We start from the raw sequence: 15,660 nt of genomic DNA, 5'->3' as shown, positions 1-15,660 counted from the left end.
CGCGCCGTAATTATGTGCATAACTCAATCTACTCGTCCAGTGCAAACGCCTGGGCAAATCTGTCTCTTTCGTCTTCCACCCATCTCTCCACCAAGGGCGTGTTCATTGAGTATGTAAAGGCATGCGGCACGCCTGGGAGGACCTCATCGGTAGCCTGCACACCGCCTGACCGAAGAAATTGTCCGTAAGCCAAGCCTTGATCCCTCAAGATGTCGCAAGCAGCCACGGTAATGTGTGTACGCGGGTGAGCTGGAGTTGGATTTGCCAATATTGGTGAAATCAGAGGATCAAACGGGTCGCCGTGTTCGCCAATATACATTCCTATGAACGAATCGTTGTGTTAGATATATGAATTCATCATGGCAGTCGTGCGTACAATAATGGACTCCGAGGGACCATACCCAGTAATTTCTCCGCCCCGGCTATCACATGCTCTGAAGGAGGGCTTTCTTCCTCAAACAGGGCCTCGTTATCGCTCTTTGGAAACTTTCTGTTTTTAGAGAATCGGGAAAATGCCTTTGGGTGTCCAGCCACCGGCACGACGAGGCTGACAAGGCTGACCGACAGTCCTGCGAACTGAGTATCCTTTTCTTGTGAGTACTTGACGGCAAGGGCTGCGGCGAGATTCGCGCCAGCTGAAGCGCCCCAGAGCCCGATACGGCTCGTATCAATGTTGTGGGTGTCTGCATGTTGCAAGACCTGGCCACCATTACAGTCAGCTATCAAGCACTTGTTCGACGGCGAGATGCACTCAATAGCCGACCAGGGGGCCATCTTACCCATTTCAGAGCATCGACGCAGTCATTAAGCGGTGTCGGAAAGGGGTATTCTGGAGCAAGTCGATAATCTACTCCGACGGTCACGATGTCCAGCTCCGATGCCAATGTCTCGGCGAAGACTACAAGACTGTTTAGCAATTGCATCAAGAACGTCTTGAGGCCCTTTCTAGTTTTAAGCTTACCTTCATCGCACAAAGGCGTTCCATGAATCCAACCGCCACCGTGAAGCATCATCAAGGCGGGCTTGCCTCTGGCAGGGGGCTTGTCATCGGTCTGGTAGATCCATAGCTCGAAGGTCTCTCCACTGCCATCCGAAGACTTCACAGAGACGACAGTCTTGTTTACCTTCTGTTGAGGACGTCTGCGATTGAATTTGCATTTGTTGCGAGCCTCGATCAGGACGGGATCTAGATAGACCTCCTTGATCCAGCGTCGCATCCCTTGCACATCCGTCCCAGAGGGCACACTTGCAAAATCAATCGGCAGTTTTGCCACCTCCTAGTTATAGTCACACAAGTTTGATTAGTCTAGAGAGTTGAACAAGATCTTGCTGCGCGTCGTACCTGTACGAAGTCCATGTTTGGTCGTAGGAGAGGATGCTGACTGGAAAGGTTTAAGCCCAAGTCGGCGGCAATAGCGAGCAGCAACGGATCGGTCAACCCGAGCCCATTCCCGTGATGCAGATCTACAAAGCCATCGCTCTTATTGGTGATGCTCGCTGTAGCCTCTTCTGTCGAAAGCATATTGTCATCAATTGGGGGATAAAAACGAGACCAGCGAAATTGGTCAGGCAAGGTTGCAGGCGTGGTGAGGCTAGGCCAGGCTAGTGAACAACTCATAGACAGTAAAGGAGCCTCTGGACCTTCTCTTCTCGGCTTGTACTAAGAAATGGCCATCTTTATGTAAAATGGCAGCCTTGACTGATCAGTACGGGCCTTCCGGACATGATGCACTGGGATGCATTTGGGGGGAGTATCTGCCTTTGGATGAAATTCCCCAAACGGCTTAGATGTTTGTGAAGGTTGTGCAGGGAGCCTGGGGAATTCTACAATCGAGGTTATGGTGGAAGCGGAGCTGGTGCACCAGATCAATGAGCCTCTATTGAGAGTTGGGAGCTAACATCTTAGCACTTCATTAGCCCCAACTCCGGAAGTCCGAGGCTGGTGGTTCGGCGAAACGCTTCTTCAGACTAGCATCCCATCACACTGGAGGCCCATTCGCTGAGTCGTTACGCCTCAGCAGCCGAGCCGGGCGTTTCCTGATGCGGTATTATTCCCCAACGAGTTGGATGGACGCGGATCTCGAAGGTCAGCAGGCTATGTGGCTTTCAGACACTGTCATGCCTCATTCCTCGCCCCTGATCAACCCCATGGGGAATGAAGATTAGTCCGCAGAAAAAGAAAATGAGAAATGGGATGGACAGGTATTAAAAGGACGGGCCAGCTCGGTGATGTCGATCATTCAAGTCTGATTAAAGAGGTCGCTCCTTGACATACTCGACACTGCATCGTTCTATTGCAAACACTGGCAAATCCGATAACGAATATTTCAAAATGTCTACCTCCGAGCCTCCTTCGAAGTATGCCGCCGGGTCTGAACATGTGTCCGCCCCATTGCCGTCGCCAGACACCCTCGACCAAGAGCTCCATCACCCCAAAGGATGGCTCAATTTGAGGCTATTCTTTAGTCGTGAGTAACCTACTCTCTTCCATTTACACCTGTATGCTATGAACATGACGTTCTGACAAACAACTGCAGTCCTCATTGTTGGGTGCTCCATGTGCTTGTTTGGCTACGACAACAGCTTCGCGTCTCCCCTCATGCAGCTGCCTCTATTCATTGAGAAATACCAAGGCCCCGGCTTGACTTTCACTGTACGCCTCCCCATAGCATGTGCTCAAGCCTCGAACAGCAGACTGTTGGAGTCATGGCGTTAACCAGGTGTGATTGAGCAGGCCAAGAATCTAGACCTCCTCGTCCCGGTACCCCTCGTCGGAGCAGCCATGGGCACCTTCGCTGCTAGTTTCGCCATGAAGAAGTTCGGCAGAAAGAGGACTCTGATTGCGTCCTATGTTTTCCTCTGCATCCCCGGCTCGTTTCTTCAATTGTTTGCCCCAGACATGGCCGCAATGGTTGTAGGTCGATTCTGGAACTGTAAGATCATAATATCAGTCGCATCAAGATCGGCCGTCAGGCTGTCCGACGATGCTTCGCAGAGGAAAACTTGCTAACGTACCCGGATTGCCAGACATCGGCATCAGTATCATGACTACAGTGGCGCCATTGTATCTTACAGAGCTCGTGCCCGCTCATGTTCGCGGGCGAGCCGTCGGTTTCTGTGTCGCCGCCATCGCGGCCGTGGGCATCATCGCGACGACCATTGTATGGGCCACGGAAAAGATCAATGATCACAGACAGTACCAGATCCCTCTGGCGATCCAGGCCGCATTCCCTTGCGGACTCGCCGTGGCGTCGCTCTTCCTCCCCGAGTCTCCGGTGTGGTACATGATACACCACAGGCCCGATGACGCCCATCGCGTCTTGTCAAGCGTTCGCGGTGACAATCTCGACCTCGTCAACGCCGAGTTGCGGATCCTCCAGAGGGCCCTTGAGGAAGATGCCGCGAGAAGCGAGCAGGTGCACTTTTGGAGCATTCTCGACCAGCAGAACCTCAAGCGTACCGTGACTGCAGGTGCCCTCCTGAGCTCTGGTCAGGTCGGTGGCCAGATTCTGGTGGGAACCTACGCCACCGTCATGCTGGTGCAGAGCGGAGTCGGCAATCCGTTCCAGATCACTATCATCATCAGCTGCACGAATTTCTTGGGGACGCTCATCGGACCGTATCTCGTGGACAAGGTCGGCCGCAGGCCCGTGGCGCTCGTGGGTTTTGCCATTCTGTTGATTCTCAACCTTGCTGCCGGATCGCTGGCTGCCGCTGGTCTCACGACCGAGAGCCGACAGCTGGGCCTCGCCTCGGTCATGATCATTTTTGCATTCTTCAACTCGGCCTCGTTCCAATCTTTGTAAGTTCATGTTGCCATCTTGGGCCACTAAGGCGACCACCGTGGAGTGAAACCGGGACAAGTTATTAACATTTCGATTCTTTCGCGTAGGAGCTTTGTCTTGCCGACTGAAGTCGCGAGGCCTGCCCTCCGCGAGCCTACCATGGCCTGGGCAGCGTTCTGGTCCTACACCACGGCCGTGATCACCACCTTTGCCGTCCCGCAGATCATGAGCCCTGATGCCGCCAATCTCGGTGCCAAGACGGCCTACATCTTTGCTGGCTGCCTTGTCGTGACCATCATCTGGACGTACTTCTTCATCCCCGAGACGGCAAACCGTACGCTGGCCGAGATTGAGGAGATGTACAGCATCGGCTTGCCTATGTCTAAATGGAGAGGCTATAAATGCAGCGTTGTGGCCGACGTCAGTGCACAGTATGGGGAGAACAAAACTGTGTAAAACCTTTCCGACGTGTTGGTCAAGTCCTTGTGTGCTCTTAGGGTCCTCATCTCGCATACCATAGAACCTAGGATGCCTGAATGCGAGCCTTTGCTCACAGGTATCTCCGACTCCGTTTCAGTTGCGCGCCTTCGGTGCGTGTACTGAAGGATTAGGAACTGGCGTGATGTGGTTGATAGGAAGCCAACAACTGCTTAATCATATGAGCGAAGAAACACTGCGACACCTCTTGCAAACTAGCAGCATTGGTAGAATCCATGTCTATTGCCCTCCTAGCTAGTGGTATCTCTAAAAGGATGCTTGGTGTTGTAGTAGATCCATAGAACCATGTTACATGCTGTGAGCCTTGACGCCTTACTCAAATACTTGAGGCCTACTTTGAGTAGCCACCCAATACACTAACTAAACACCCAGTCTACTAGTCAAGGAAGACAGTGAATAGATGAAAGCTTGTGAGTATTTAGGGTAGCCATTAGCTACAGCAAATGTAAACGGCTGTTAGCTGCTCAACCCGCAGTGGATGGACTGGAACTAAGCCGACAGTGATCTCCGGTGTGCAGATTCTAGGGGTCTTCGATGCTAGAACCAACATCATATTGTTGCATAGGCTTTATCACATTTAGGATCGTGGCCCGAGCGAGGAATGAACACATGCCGAGTTGGGAAGAGAGGTTGCACTCAATAATTTACCAGATCTTGGCACTTCCCATTTCAACAGGATCGCGGTATCCTCAAGCGGTCCAGATTTGAAGTCTCTTTTTGACTTGGTCTTGAGATTAGGGGTTTGATACACCCGTGTACGGCGGAATTCAAAATTTCCTTGAGCTTGAGTCACCTCACGCACCTCTTAAACGAATTCTGAACCGCAGGACCCCGCTGCCTTATCCTGCCGGAGGTTTGTCATACAGCTCTCGTCAAGAAATACATCGCACAATGCAGACGGAGCAGCCCGTCGAGATGGGCGAGAACGACCTTGACAGCAGCAGTATCGCTAGCGACCCGACTGTTAGTAAACGAGCCTGTGAAGTGTGGGACACAGAGGCGATTGACCGTTGTCGGCAGGCTCTACAGGGAGAATCAGTCCCGGCCGACCTTCTGAACCGTAACATCGTCAGGTGCTGTGTCATATATGGATTGAGACACCATGACTCTTTTGTCACCGCTCCGAAAATGAATGAACTTTTGCTCGCGCCCGCAATGCTCGCCTCATCATGAGCAACGCCATCCCGGTCATGGATGATCCCAGGCTCGACCCTATTGCATCTGGCATCCAGATGTGGCCAAGCCAGACACCTACAAGGAGCTCGTGGAGAAATATCCAGACATGCGGTATCAAGTTGGACGTGCTTGTGCCGTTGCTGGATATACAGACTTGTACCGGTCGCTGGAGCTTCTCCCTGATGTCTCCATCGCTGAAGAGGCGCGAGACAATGCTCCCAGCGCGAAGGAAATATACTCTGAGATCGTGTCAAGCCACGTCAGGTATGCGGTGATGGACGACTATAATCGTTCCGTAAACCTCGATAAGCCGCGGCCCGGGGCACAGCTAAACGGCGACACTGTTGTGAGGTCATCGCTTGACGTGACTATGTCCATAGATGACTGGGTCATCGACAATGGCGATGAGTATTACAATCGTATATTCGACATTACTGAAGAGGGTGACATCGGCCCCGAGACGATGGGAGAGCTGGACCCAGCCCTGAAGCCTCACAAGGTCGAACTCCTCTACTCTCCGATCCCATACGACCTGCCGACAACAAACAAGGAGCTGCTGATTCGCGTAGCAGCCTACCACGGCAATATCGACCGCTACGCACGCCTGCGCCGGCCTGGCGTCCGCATGTCTGGCGGAGAGAATTATTACGTTCAGCGCGGCATCTACCACAACAGCTTCTTCGCCAAGTGGTGGATGCGAGAGGTCGCAAATATGACCAAGGGTGGCAACGAGACTGGCATCCGCATGGCATCAACGCGCGGTTCATCATGACCAACGACATCTCCCACGCCATCGATGCCTCCCCCTTCGACCTCCCCTACCTGATCTGGTACCCCCTGTGGCCAAGCGAGGTGACACTCGCAGAGCTCGCGAGGCGGCGGCCCGAGATGCGTCCACAGGTCGCCCACGCCTGTATTGTGATCGACTACCAGGATACATACGAGGAGGTAATTGGGCATGTCAAGCTCTACCGTGCGCTGTGGGTTGGGGCAAACAACAGCCACAACAAGTATTACGCCAAGGACCTTGAACGGAGAGCTGCCGAAGCTGGTCTTGACTTTGAGGAAGGGACCTGGCAGCGTCATGAAGGCGATCTCCTACAAAGCGGGACAAGAAACCAACAACGTTTTGGCTCGAACATGGAATTTGGACATGGAGTGGGATGGGATATACTTCAGAGGGTTCCAGGCCAACTCGAACAATGTCGACTTATTTGTAAGCTCGCCCGAGGATTATACAAACTCTTAAATGACCAACTGGAGAAAACATCGAGATCATTAGACCATTACCTGTATCGCAACAATCCTTGGTACTATATAACAAACAATTCTATAACACCTGGGGCATAATCATTTATCAATCCAAATGAATACTTCCTTGAGTGGACTGCTAGTGTGGACAGCATTCATGTATTCATATTGTTCTAAACTAGGTATTGCCGCAGTGAGGATTCACCTTCCATTCAGATGTGTCCAGTCTCCAACAACCCGCTTCTCTACCCATGCAGTCTACTCCTTGTCTAGCCTGCAGTGTGATTTGTTATAGCCAAACTACAGGATGTATTCAAAATCCAGGGACTTGTCGCCCACTTCACCATTGTCTTCAATGCCTTCAGCCCGTTGCTTCGCCTTGATGTTGTTCCGGCGCCGGAGCATGAGCCATATCACGACGATGCCACACGCAGCAGCGAACTCGGTCGAGAGACTTACAGCGTTGCCCATGATGAATCGCGGGGCGCTAGAGTCTGGGTACACCTGACTAGCAGCAATACCGGAGATGTTGGCGACGGAGATCATGAGTGGCAAGGCAGCGCTCCGCTTGTGGTCGGGTTTGATGTTGTTGGAAACCCAGGCGACTAGAAGGGTGTTGTAGGTGTAGACTATGAGGTAGCGAGATATGTGAGTCACTCTGCTGTGTCGCTCAAGAACAAAAGATAGATATCGACTTACCACCAGCGCATAGGAACATGGCGAAGAAGCCTGCTCCGTTCGATGGAGTACCAATGGCTATGGCATAACCGGTAATGACGATGATAGGAACGAGCAGTGCGACAATAGCGCGCTTCTTCAAGCGATCCGAGATGGTGCAAATGACACCTAAGAGAATGCAGGCTACAGTGTACACCGGAATGGTCAAGGCGTTTACTGCAGTGGATTGAAACCTAAGACCATAATGTTAGCAAAATAACAAAGTTCAGTACTCTGATGACACAACTTACCCGAGGCCACGGATGATCGTAGGCAAGAAAATGCCGTAGCCGAACAGAGGGATCCCGGCACAGAAGAGACTGATAGCTGCCACCCATACCATGGGGTCTGCGAACGCCATCCTCACATAGGCCCAGGAAAACTCATCGGATCCGGTGTAAGCAGCGTCTCTGATACGGCGGTCTCTCATCAGCTGTTTCTCATCCGGCTTCAGGAACCAGGCATTGTCGGCAGTCTTGGGTAGCGAGAACCAACAGAGCATGCCAAATGCAAGCGAGATGACCCCTTCTATGATGAAGAGCCATCTCCAAGCTTCCAGGCCGCGCTGGGCTCCCATCTTCTGGATGCCGTACGCGATGAGACCACCGAAGGCACCAGAGAGAGCCATGGCGCCATATAGAACGGCCACACGCAAGCCCTGACTCTCACGCGGGAAGATGGTAGAGATGAGGAACGTGAGGGCCGGCATGAGGCCAGCCTCGGCGAACCCCAAGCAAAGTCGCCCGGCAATGGCGTGGTGGTAGTTTTTTGCGAAGCCGGAACCTATGGTAACGGCACTCCAGAGGACGATGGCAAGCCCGATGACCAAGTTCGCGCCCCACCTCTTCAGGGCGAGGACCCAGGGGATCTCGAAGACAACATATGTAACATAGAAGAGCGAGGACAAGTTGGCAAACTCGTTGCCCTTGAGTCCGAGATCCTTTTCGAAACCAAAGATGCGGGCATTGCCAATGTTGCTACGGTCGAGGTAGCTGGTGACGGGCTTGTCTGTCAGTGAAAGCTGTACAGGGCTGACGTTTGACTCGAGATGACTGGGGGGTTCTCACGCGAGAAGCATCATGATAACAAACTGAGGCATCACCAGATAATCAAACTTGCGCACAATTCGTTTTTCCTTTTCGGGATCGATGTAAGGAGTGTTTGATCCGACCTCGGCCGCGTCGCTGCCCTGAGGTATCACGGCACCCGGCGTCTTCATATCGTCTTTCTCCGAGGCCATTATTGGTAGGCGATCAGTTACTTGAAAAGAATGGTCGGATGAGGTCTCAACGTTCCGCCAGATTAAGAAACATGTAGAGAAACATGTAAGATGATTTCTCTTTGTGATCAGAGGTTACCCAGGTTTATTTATCATGTTTCAGTGACGGCTAAGAAGCCAGTATCTCTTGTAATGGTAATTTCGAAGTTGGTCTGCTATCTGGTTAACCTCGGTGGATGCCATTTGTTATCGTCGTATCTAATGCCAATCTGGGGACCAGTCCGGGGTAAGCAGAACTCCGACATGTTCACGTCCCAAGGCTAGGCGTGGAGATCATCAAGAGAACCCACATAGCCTGCATAGGAAGGCCCCCTGCGTTATTACACTTTATTGGTTGTAAAGATAAGTTGTGGGGCTTATGAGAACGACCCCCGTTCCATTATGACAGGGTGTTGCGGCAAGAGGAGGGCCCGGAGCTCAAGGATTCAGTAATGGGCGAAGGGAAGACGTCTGGGAGTTCTCTCACTTTTCATAATTACCGGTGACTGTCTATTGAACAGGGAACACTGGCCAAATACGTGTGTTTTTGAATCACCACACAAACATTACTCTGCTCAGCGAGGGAGACTCGACAAGTTGAGCCTACTTCGAATCATTCCCACCGCCATCCACGCCCATGCGCTGTGCCTCTGCCAAGACGCCCAGCTTTCTGGTCCTGTATCCCAACACGCTCTTGACGCTGAACACGACGACCCATAGCCGACGTGATCCTCCAACACGTGGAACACGACTCATTCCTTGCCAGCGTCCTCGGCATAGTACGACATACCCTGGTCATTGCCATCGACTGATTCAATCCCCACTCCAGAGAATGGGAATAATGACCTTTCAGTTATGTCCAGGTTTGTCCGCCTACCCGACAACTTCTTGAAATCCCCTCACCAGATCCCCTCGCACGAGAGTCATGATCATGCATTATCTCCACACATCTCTTTATTTGACCTTGTGGCTGAATTGTTATCCGCGGCATAATTACGTTAGTACCAGTTCCTCGCCAGATGCATTCAGAATTTGGGCCCAGTCTGCCTCAATGCCAAGTATCCTTCGTCGATTCCAGAGACTTTCCAAGACCTTGAGAGCACGCGATATATTTTGAAAGTTTCGCTTGTTGGCCTTCTCTCGGAGTCGAGTTCGGATCAAATCGATCTGAGAGTCCTCCCTTGCTTCACCGCCCGCGATGAACAGTGGGAACAAGAGAGCTGCTTCCGGGCTGTGTCCCAGAGGGACATCCGAGATGTGTCGTAGCGCTTCGGTGACCTGCGACGAGATTTTCTCTTCGAGGTTCTCGATGGCTCCTGGGAGATCTCGCCGGACCAGCCGGTACAGCAGAATGAGCGCGGCGCTTCTATATGCAAAAGCCATGGAAGCAAGGCTTCCTTGAGTCTCAATCGGGCATCTCCAACTCTCGAGCTCATTCTCCAATCGAAGACACTTCTCGCGGAAGGAAACACTCCTGTCGATCTCAGAGACTAAGGAGTATTCTAGCAATGATGGCTCGCTCTCGAGAGAGCTAATCTCTCCAATGTGGATCAGAAGACCTGTCGCGACGCCAAGATAGGAGTCAATGACTTCACTGATATCGTGCAGATAACTAGGGTCCAGCAGTGGCTGCCTTCCAGTACTGATGCTACCAATGATGTCGTGATAGGCAAAGTTGCGCAGGACCCACCGGCCTTCAGGGGTCACCTTGAAGGCGTCGACCCCTTTGAGGGGTCCTCCAGGCCTGGAGTTCGCTGCAGCGGACGTGATGAAATGTTTGGCGCCTTGGAGATGAGCATGCCACCCTTGGCTATCACTCGTACTGATCAGAGAGGTCGCGAAAGCTAGGCAGGTTGCGGCGTTGCTTTCGTGCCATGTGATCTGGTCTGAAGGTGACTTGATCGAGAAAGTGAGATTTTTGATGGCGTTTGACTGCGCTTCTAACGCGACCACGGAATATGACTGGTCTACCAGAGATATGTGACTGGATGACAGTGCCAGCAGCGCGTCACAAAGTGCTGGAGATTCCAGTGCCATAGGTAGGAAGTCTGCGGCCATTGATGCCTTGGTTAGCAATTAGAGTCCCAAACTTGACTCTGCGGACCCTCGGAGATCTTCCGATCTCTCCTCACCGGATAAAAATGAGTTGAACTCTGTGCTAACTGTAAAGTGATTCGCCAACTCGGTAACATAGTACCTCATAGCATATCGGTGCTGTGGAGATTGGGTCTTGCCGAAACCTAGCCCCATGAGCGAGGGAGCAACGGGAGGGAGGTCACTGCTGCGGAGATGTGAGGAATTCGGAGTCGTCGAGGGGTCGATCGCAGACCTGTCATGTGAGACGATGTTGCGGGGAGGCTCGCGGACACACTGGAGGTTCAACCGCCTACAAGCTCCACAGGTAGGAAATGTGTTCTCGGTGCATTTCTTGTGTCTATATCAGGATGATTGAGGAGCCGTTAGCCTGCATTTCGACCGAAGGAGTAGAGAGACAACCCACCTGCGTCGGCAGGTCAAACAGCCCGTCTTCTCGTGACGTGAACTCTTTCTCCGCTTGATACTACGTGCCTGGTCCATGGGTTTCGTGATCTCGGGCGAGTTGGAGTTGGCTTGTGGGGAAGTGAGGAGGCAAAGGCAGATAAGCGTGTTGAGCGTGACCGACGCAGTCGAATGCAGGGGCGTGCTGGGCGTGTTCGGGACTCGGTGCATGGGGGAAACGGGTTTTAAGTACATGGGACTCTTCTACCCCGGATGCTATGCCTGGGACTCGTTATGAAGTTATCGAGTTAGCGGTATGGGTTAGGTAGGTAGACCTTGCACTTACACTAGCTCCTAGTCCCGCAACCTTGAAGCTCTTCCCACACTATGTGGGGGAGCCAAGGGTGTCCCTATCTCTATTAGGCAGCATCTTATAGGTTTTTGCGGTATCAGCACTGGGTTGTGAGGGGAATTATCGCTGGTTGGTCAATGGAGATCTGTGGTGGGAATAAGAGCTGACTTGGCCCGAAGTCTCCCGATGTCGGTGATAGTTGCTTATCGTTGATTAAGCATAAGTACACAAAGCCGCAGTTAATTAGAAATGATTTGCATTGTTGCTAAACTCTCATTTGAATACCAACGATATACACAACTCAACACCGATGGCTGATCCACAAACGTTGAAGACCTGGCAGGAAAAGGTCGCCTGGGCTCAGGACTACCGTGACAAATCCCTATCCAAAGTTGAGCCCAAGCTCGAAGGCCTCCCCGCCGAGTTACCGCTCAGCTCTCAGGATCTTCCCAGTCTCGTTCTCACTCCACGTGAAATTGAAATTACAGAGAACTACACTGCCAAAGAGCTCCTGGTTGTCTTGCGTGAGAGGAAAATCTCCGTTGAAGAAGTGACGCGCGCGTTCCTGAGAAGAGCTGCGCTCGCCCATGCGGCGGTAAGCCGATGTTAATGTTTTACCATACTGTGTAGAAGACTGGACTGACCATGTGGCCGCCTAGACCAACTGCTTGACTGAGCTCCGTTGGTACCAGGCCATAGCGCGCGCGAAATATCTGGACTCCCTACCTGAACCCAAAGGCGCACTCTTTGGACTGCCCATCTCGACAAAGGAGCACCATGGCCTCGTGGGCGACGACATAACCGCCCACGCCTGCTACGTGTCCTGGGTTGGCAAGAAGCACGGCTCCATCATGATCTACGACAACTTTTGGGAAGAGGGCTGCGTCTTCTACGCCAGGACGACACAGCCGCAGACCATTATGCACTTGGAGACCAACAGCAATATCTACGGCCGGACAGTCAACCCATACAATCGCAACCTGACGCCGGGCGGCAGTAGCGGAGGAGAATCTGCTATCCTCGGCATGCGTGGGAGCATATTCGGTGTCGGCGGAGACATTGGCGGCAGCATCCGCTGTCCCGCAGCTCACTGCGGCGTGTACGGCTTCAAGCCCACAACGAAGCGCTTGCCAGTCGGAGGGCAGTGCTCGCACATGCTGGGAAAGGAGGCCATCACCTCCACGCTGGGTCCCATGGCTGTCGACCGCGACTCGCTGGAACTGTTCATGCAGGTCGCGCTGGCCAAGAAGCCATGGCGCCTCGATCCCTCCCTGACGCCCAAGGTCTGGACACCATACAAGTTTGAGCGGCCCATGAAGATCGCCGTGCAGTGGTGGGACGGCGTCGTCAAGCCCCACCCGCCCATGATCCGAGCCCTGCGCGAAGTGGTCGAAGCGTGCCTCAAGGCCGGGATGGAGGTCGTTGACTGGGACTGCGAGGCCCTGGACCACCAGAAGGGATGGGAGATCCTCGCTTCGCTGTACTGGCCCGACGGCGGGAAGGAGGTCTTGGGCCGCCTGGAAGAAAGCGGGGAGCCAGTCCTGCCGCTGACCAAGTTCATCATCAACGAGCAGAAGAGCGTCAAGGATCTCACGCAGGCCGAGCTCTGGGCGCGGTGCCTCGAGCGCGACGCGTACCGCGAGGCCTACGCCCGTGCGTGGACCAAAACCGGTGAGAAGGATGGCCGCGAGATCGACGTGATCCTCTGCCCGCCATCGTTTGGGGCGGCCACGCCGCACGACCAGTCGAGATATTGGGGCTACACCGCCCACTGGAACCTGCTCGACTATCCGGGTGCCGTGTTCCCGGTCACGACGGTTGATCCGGTCAAGGATATCAAGGACAAGAACTATGTGCCGAAGAACGAGGAGGACAAGTTTGTGTATGATATGTACTCTCCAGAGAAGTATGCCAACGCACCAGTCAGCCTTCAGGTTATTGGGCGAAGAAACTACGACGAGAAAGTACTGGCAGCCTTGGCTGAGATTGAGCAAGCATTAGGACGGAAGTAGGCTATGGTATCATAAGGCAAAAAGTAGATGCACATGTCTAACATGATGGCACTTCTATACTCAACAGAAAGGGGTGATGAAGGCGAAGAATATGGTCCTAGATATGTGAGAATCGACCTGTCGCCAAGGCAAGACAACATCCCCACGCAAAAGTGTCACAATCCATCGAGGACTAAACGTCTCATATGAAATCTTTCCTTGTCTATAATTTACATACAGATGTCCCGGCCAGACGGTGTAAACCAAGAGTTGGGGGGGCATCATTTCGGAATCTGGAACTCGTGTAAATTCTGTCCCAATACTTCTTCACCCGTCCTAGAGAGCGAGGTTCTCGTGCTACCTTGACCTAGGGCCAAAGAAAAAAAAAGAGATCCCGCCACACATTATTCCCACTTCATTCAGATCGGAACTGCTCAGGGGTATCGGGTTGCCTCGAGTAGGTCGATCGTTGCACAGCATCCAGAACCTCCAGATTCCCTGCTACTCTGAGAATAGTCGGAAACTGGTCTATCGCCACCCCGAACCTCCGTGCATTCCACACGGCCGGAAGCAAACAGACATCAGCCAGAGTCACGCTGTTTCCATACGAGAACTGTCCGGCATGGAGCGCGGCCACGGCCTCGTACGCACCCAGCCCTTCAGCCATCAGCTCGCTGCTCCACTGCTGCTGGTCACCTCCCATCACGCCGACGCGCTTCAGGATGCGAACGTTGGTGACAGGTTGAATATCACAGGTGATAATGTTCGCCAGGGCTCTGACTATCGCCCGTCCGTGGACATCTGATGGCAGGGGCAGCAGGCTCGTTTGCGGATGTGCTTCCTCCAAGTATTCAATGGCAGCGAGAGACTGTCCTATCTTTATCGGAGCCTTTGCACCATCGCTACAGACAAGTAGTGGGACGGACGCGGAAGGGTTCAGACTCTTGTGTGCGGAGCACTTGTGCTCGTCGTTCAACAGGTTGACGGGGACAACGTCGAAAGGAATGCCTTTGAAGTTGAGTGCAATCCGAAGGCGCGCCGAGCATGACGAGCGCCAGAAGCTGTAGAGTGTGTATTGTATCATTGTGCAAAGGTTTCCTGCATGTGCGCGAGCCGAAAGTATGCACAGATGACCCAAGCGACTTGATATTGAATTTGTGAAAGGATTAATGCAAACCCAAAATATAGCTTTAGCAGGTGAACAGAATTATAATTAGTAGGAACAGTTTTATGTATAACGAAAGAGGTTTGAGGTACATGTTCTGTCAACAACCTCAGGAATTATTGGATGAGTGCTTATAAAGCATGCCATATCTACATGTCGCATGTGAAGACGCTGAACACGCCGAAGACGCCCTGATCCATTTTCTGACAGCCGCAGCTCTTAATCCCCAGAAGCACGGCTGCCCTTCGTCCGGAATGAGCTCGATGGCTTAAAATGGTCGATTTCAAACCTTTGAGGGACAATCTAACAAAATCGATTGCGCGCGCGACCTCTTTAAATTCGCTTGACGCTGATGGTGGTCAGGCGAAGGAGGCATCACATTCAGGGGCAGCTCTCTGCCAATCAGCTCCAGGCGCGTGTCGGTGGGACGAATTTGTAAGCCATTACCCTTGCAGGGAGGCGCACCGACGGTGCACACAGCCTGCACCATGATTCTGATCAGGCTGCGCCTGCTAGCATGCAGAAAGTGTCTTCAGTGATTCATGCTTGATTTCATTACACCTATGTGAGAGGAAGAACAAAGCTGAGGACAAGTCTAACATGTCAATTTGAGGCAGAGTTCTGTACCTAGTGGTGCCTTCTGGTGATACGCTGTGCTGAAATACAAGGTCTTTCTACTCCAGATCCAAGTACTAGTAAACTTTTACCAGGTTATGAGCCTACAAAAACACTCAGGATTCGCTGGGAAGCGCGCTAATCAGATCTTGTAACAGCACAGCGGGGCCACTACGTAAAGGTACTTTTCTAGCCAGCTGAAGAGCTATCAACCACGCTGTTGCCATGCTGACTGAGAACGCCCGCCGCCGTTGGCTGTATCATCGCGAAAAAGCTCTCTCCAACCTGAAGACGATGCAGTTCGCCATGTCGACGCAACTGCCGTGATTTTCATCCAGACGCCCTCTCTTCACGTACACGCGCTGTCGCAGAAG

At 52.7% G+C, this 15,660-nt stretch overlaps 7 protein-coding genes across 7 annotated transcripts; 3 read left to right on the top strand and 4 right to left on the bottom strand.

The window, feature by feature from the left end:
- Window positions 1–28: 28 nt before the first annotated feature.
- Window positions 29–1,522, bottom strand: E0L32_006178 (uncharacterized protein; the record flags this gene model as incomplete). Its single annotated transcript, XM_031140782.1, has 5 exons — window positions 29–321; window positions 402–699; window positions 780–898; window positions 962–1,277; window positions 1,343–1,522. 5 exons carry the CDS (start codon window positions 1,520–1,522, stop codon window positions 29–31), a joined length of 1,206 nt encoding a protein of 401 aa, XP_030995159.1.
- Window positions 1,523–2,332: 810 nt separating this feature from the next.
- Window positions 2,333–4,241, top strand: E0L32_006177 (uncharacterized protein; the record flags this gene model as incomplete). The annotated part of the gene is made up of 5 exons (XM_031140781.1): window positions 2,333–2,468; window positions 2,538–2,653; window positions 2,735–2,933; window positions 3,028–3,802; window positions 3,893–4,241. The coding sequence occupies 5 exons, from the start codon at window positions 2,333–2,335 to the stop codon at window positions 4,239–4,241; spliced, it is 1,575 nt and encodes a 524-aa protein (XP_030995158.1).
- A 933-nt stretch (window positions 4,242–5,174) lies between these two features.
- On the top strand, window positions 5,175–6,231 carry E0L32_006176 (uncharacterized protein; the record flags this gene model as incomplete). Its single annotated transcript, XM_031140780.1, has 2 exons — window positions 5,175–5,250; window positions 5,516–6,231. 2 exons carry the CDS (start codon window positions 5,175–5,177, stop codon window positions 6,229–6,231), a joined length of 792 nt encoding a protein of 263 aa, XP_030995157.1.
- Window positions 6,232–7,010: 779 nt separating this feature from the next.
- Window positions 7,011–8,667, bottom strand: E0L32_006175 (uncharacterized protein; the record flags this gene model as incomplete). Its single annotated transcript, XM_031140778.1, has 4 exons — window positions 7,011–7,339; window positions 7,410–7,621; window positions 7,679–8,419; window positions 8,495–8,667. The coding sequence occupies 4 exons, from the start codon at window positions 8,665–8,667 to the stop codon at window positions 7,011–7,013; spliced, it is 1,455 nt and encodes a 484-aa protein (XP_030995156.1).
- Window positions 8,668–9,678: 1,011 nt separating this feature from the next.
- E0L32_006174 (uncharacterized protein) lies at window positions 9,679–10,743 on the bottom strand (the record flags this gene model as incomplete). Its single annotated transcript, XM_031140777.1, has 1 exon — window positions 9,679–10,743. One exon carries the CDS (start codon window positions 10,741–10,743, stop codon window positions 9,679–9,681), a length of 1,065 nt encoding a protein of 354 aa, XP_030995155.1.
- A 1,082-nt stretch (window positions 10,744–11,825) lies between these two features.
- On the top strand, window positions 11,826–13,527 carry E0L32_006173 (uncharacterized protein; the record flags this gene model as incomplete). Its single annotated transcript, XM_031140776.1, has 2 exons — window positions 11,826–12,110; window positions 12,175–13,527. The coding sequence occupies 2 exons, from the start codon at window positions 11,826–11,828 to the stop codon at window positions 13,525–13,527; spliced, it is 1,638 nt and encodes a 545-aa protein (XP_030995154.1).
- Window positions 13,528–13,921: 394 nt separating this feature from the next.
- On the bottom strand, window positions 13,922–14,590 carry E0L32_006172 (uncharacterized protein; the record flags this gene model as incomplete). Its single annotated transcript, XM_031140775.1, has 1 exon — window positions 13,922–14,590. The coding sequence occupies one exon, from the start codon at window positions 14,588–14,590 to the stop codon at window positions 13,922–13,924; it is 669 nt and encodes a 222-aa protein (XP_030995153.1).
- Between the last annotated feature and the right edge of the window lie 1,070 nt (window positions 14,591–15,660).

This window comes from Thyridium curvatum, assembly GCF_004353045.1.
Source record: "Thyridium curvatum strain D216 chromosome Unknown NODE_34_length_383523_cov_77.689754, whole genome shotgun sequence".
NCBI classification, from domain to species: domain Eukaryota; kingdom Fungi; phylum Ascomycota; class Sordariomycetes; order Thyridiales; family Thyridiaceae; genus Thyridium; species Thyridium curvatum.
This window is presented reverse-complemented; position numbering and strand designations above follow the sequence as displayed.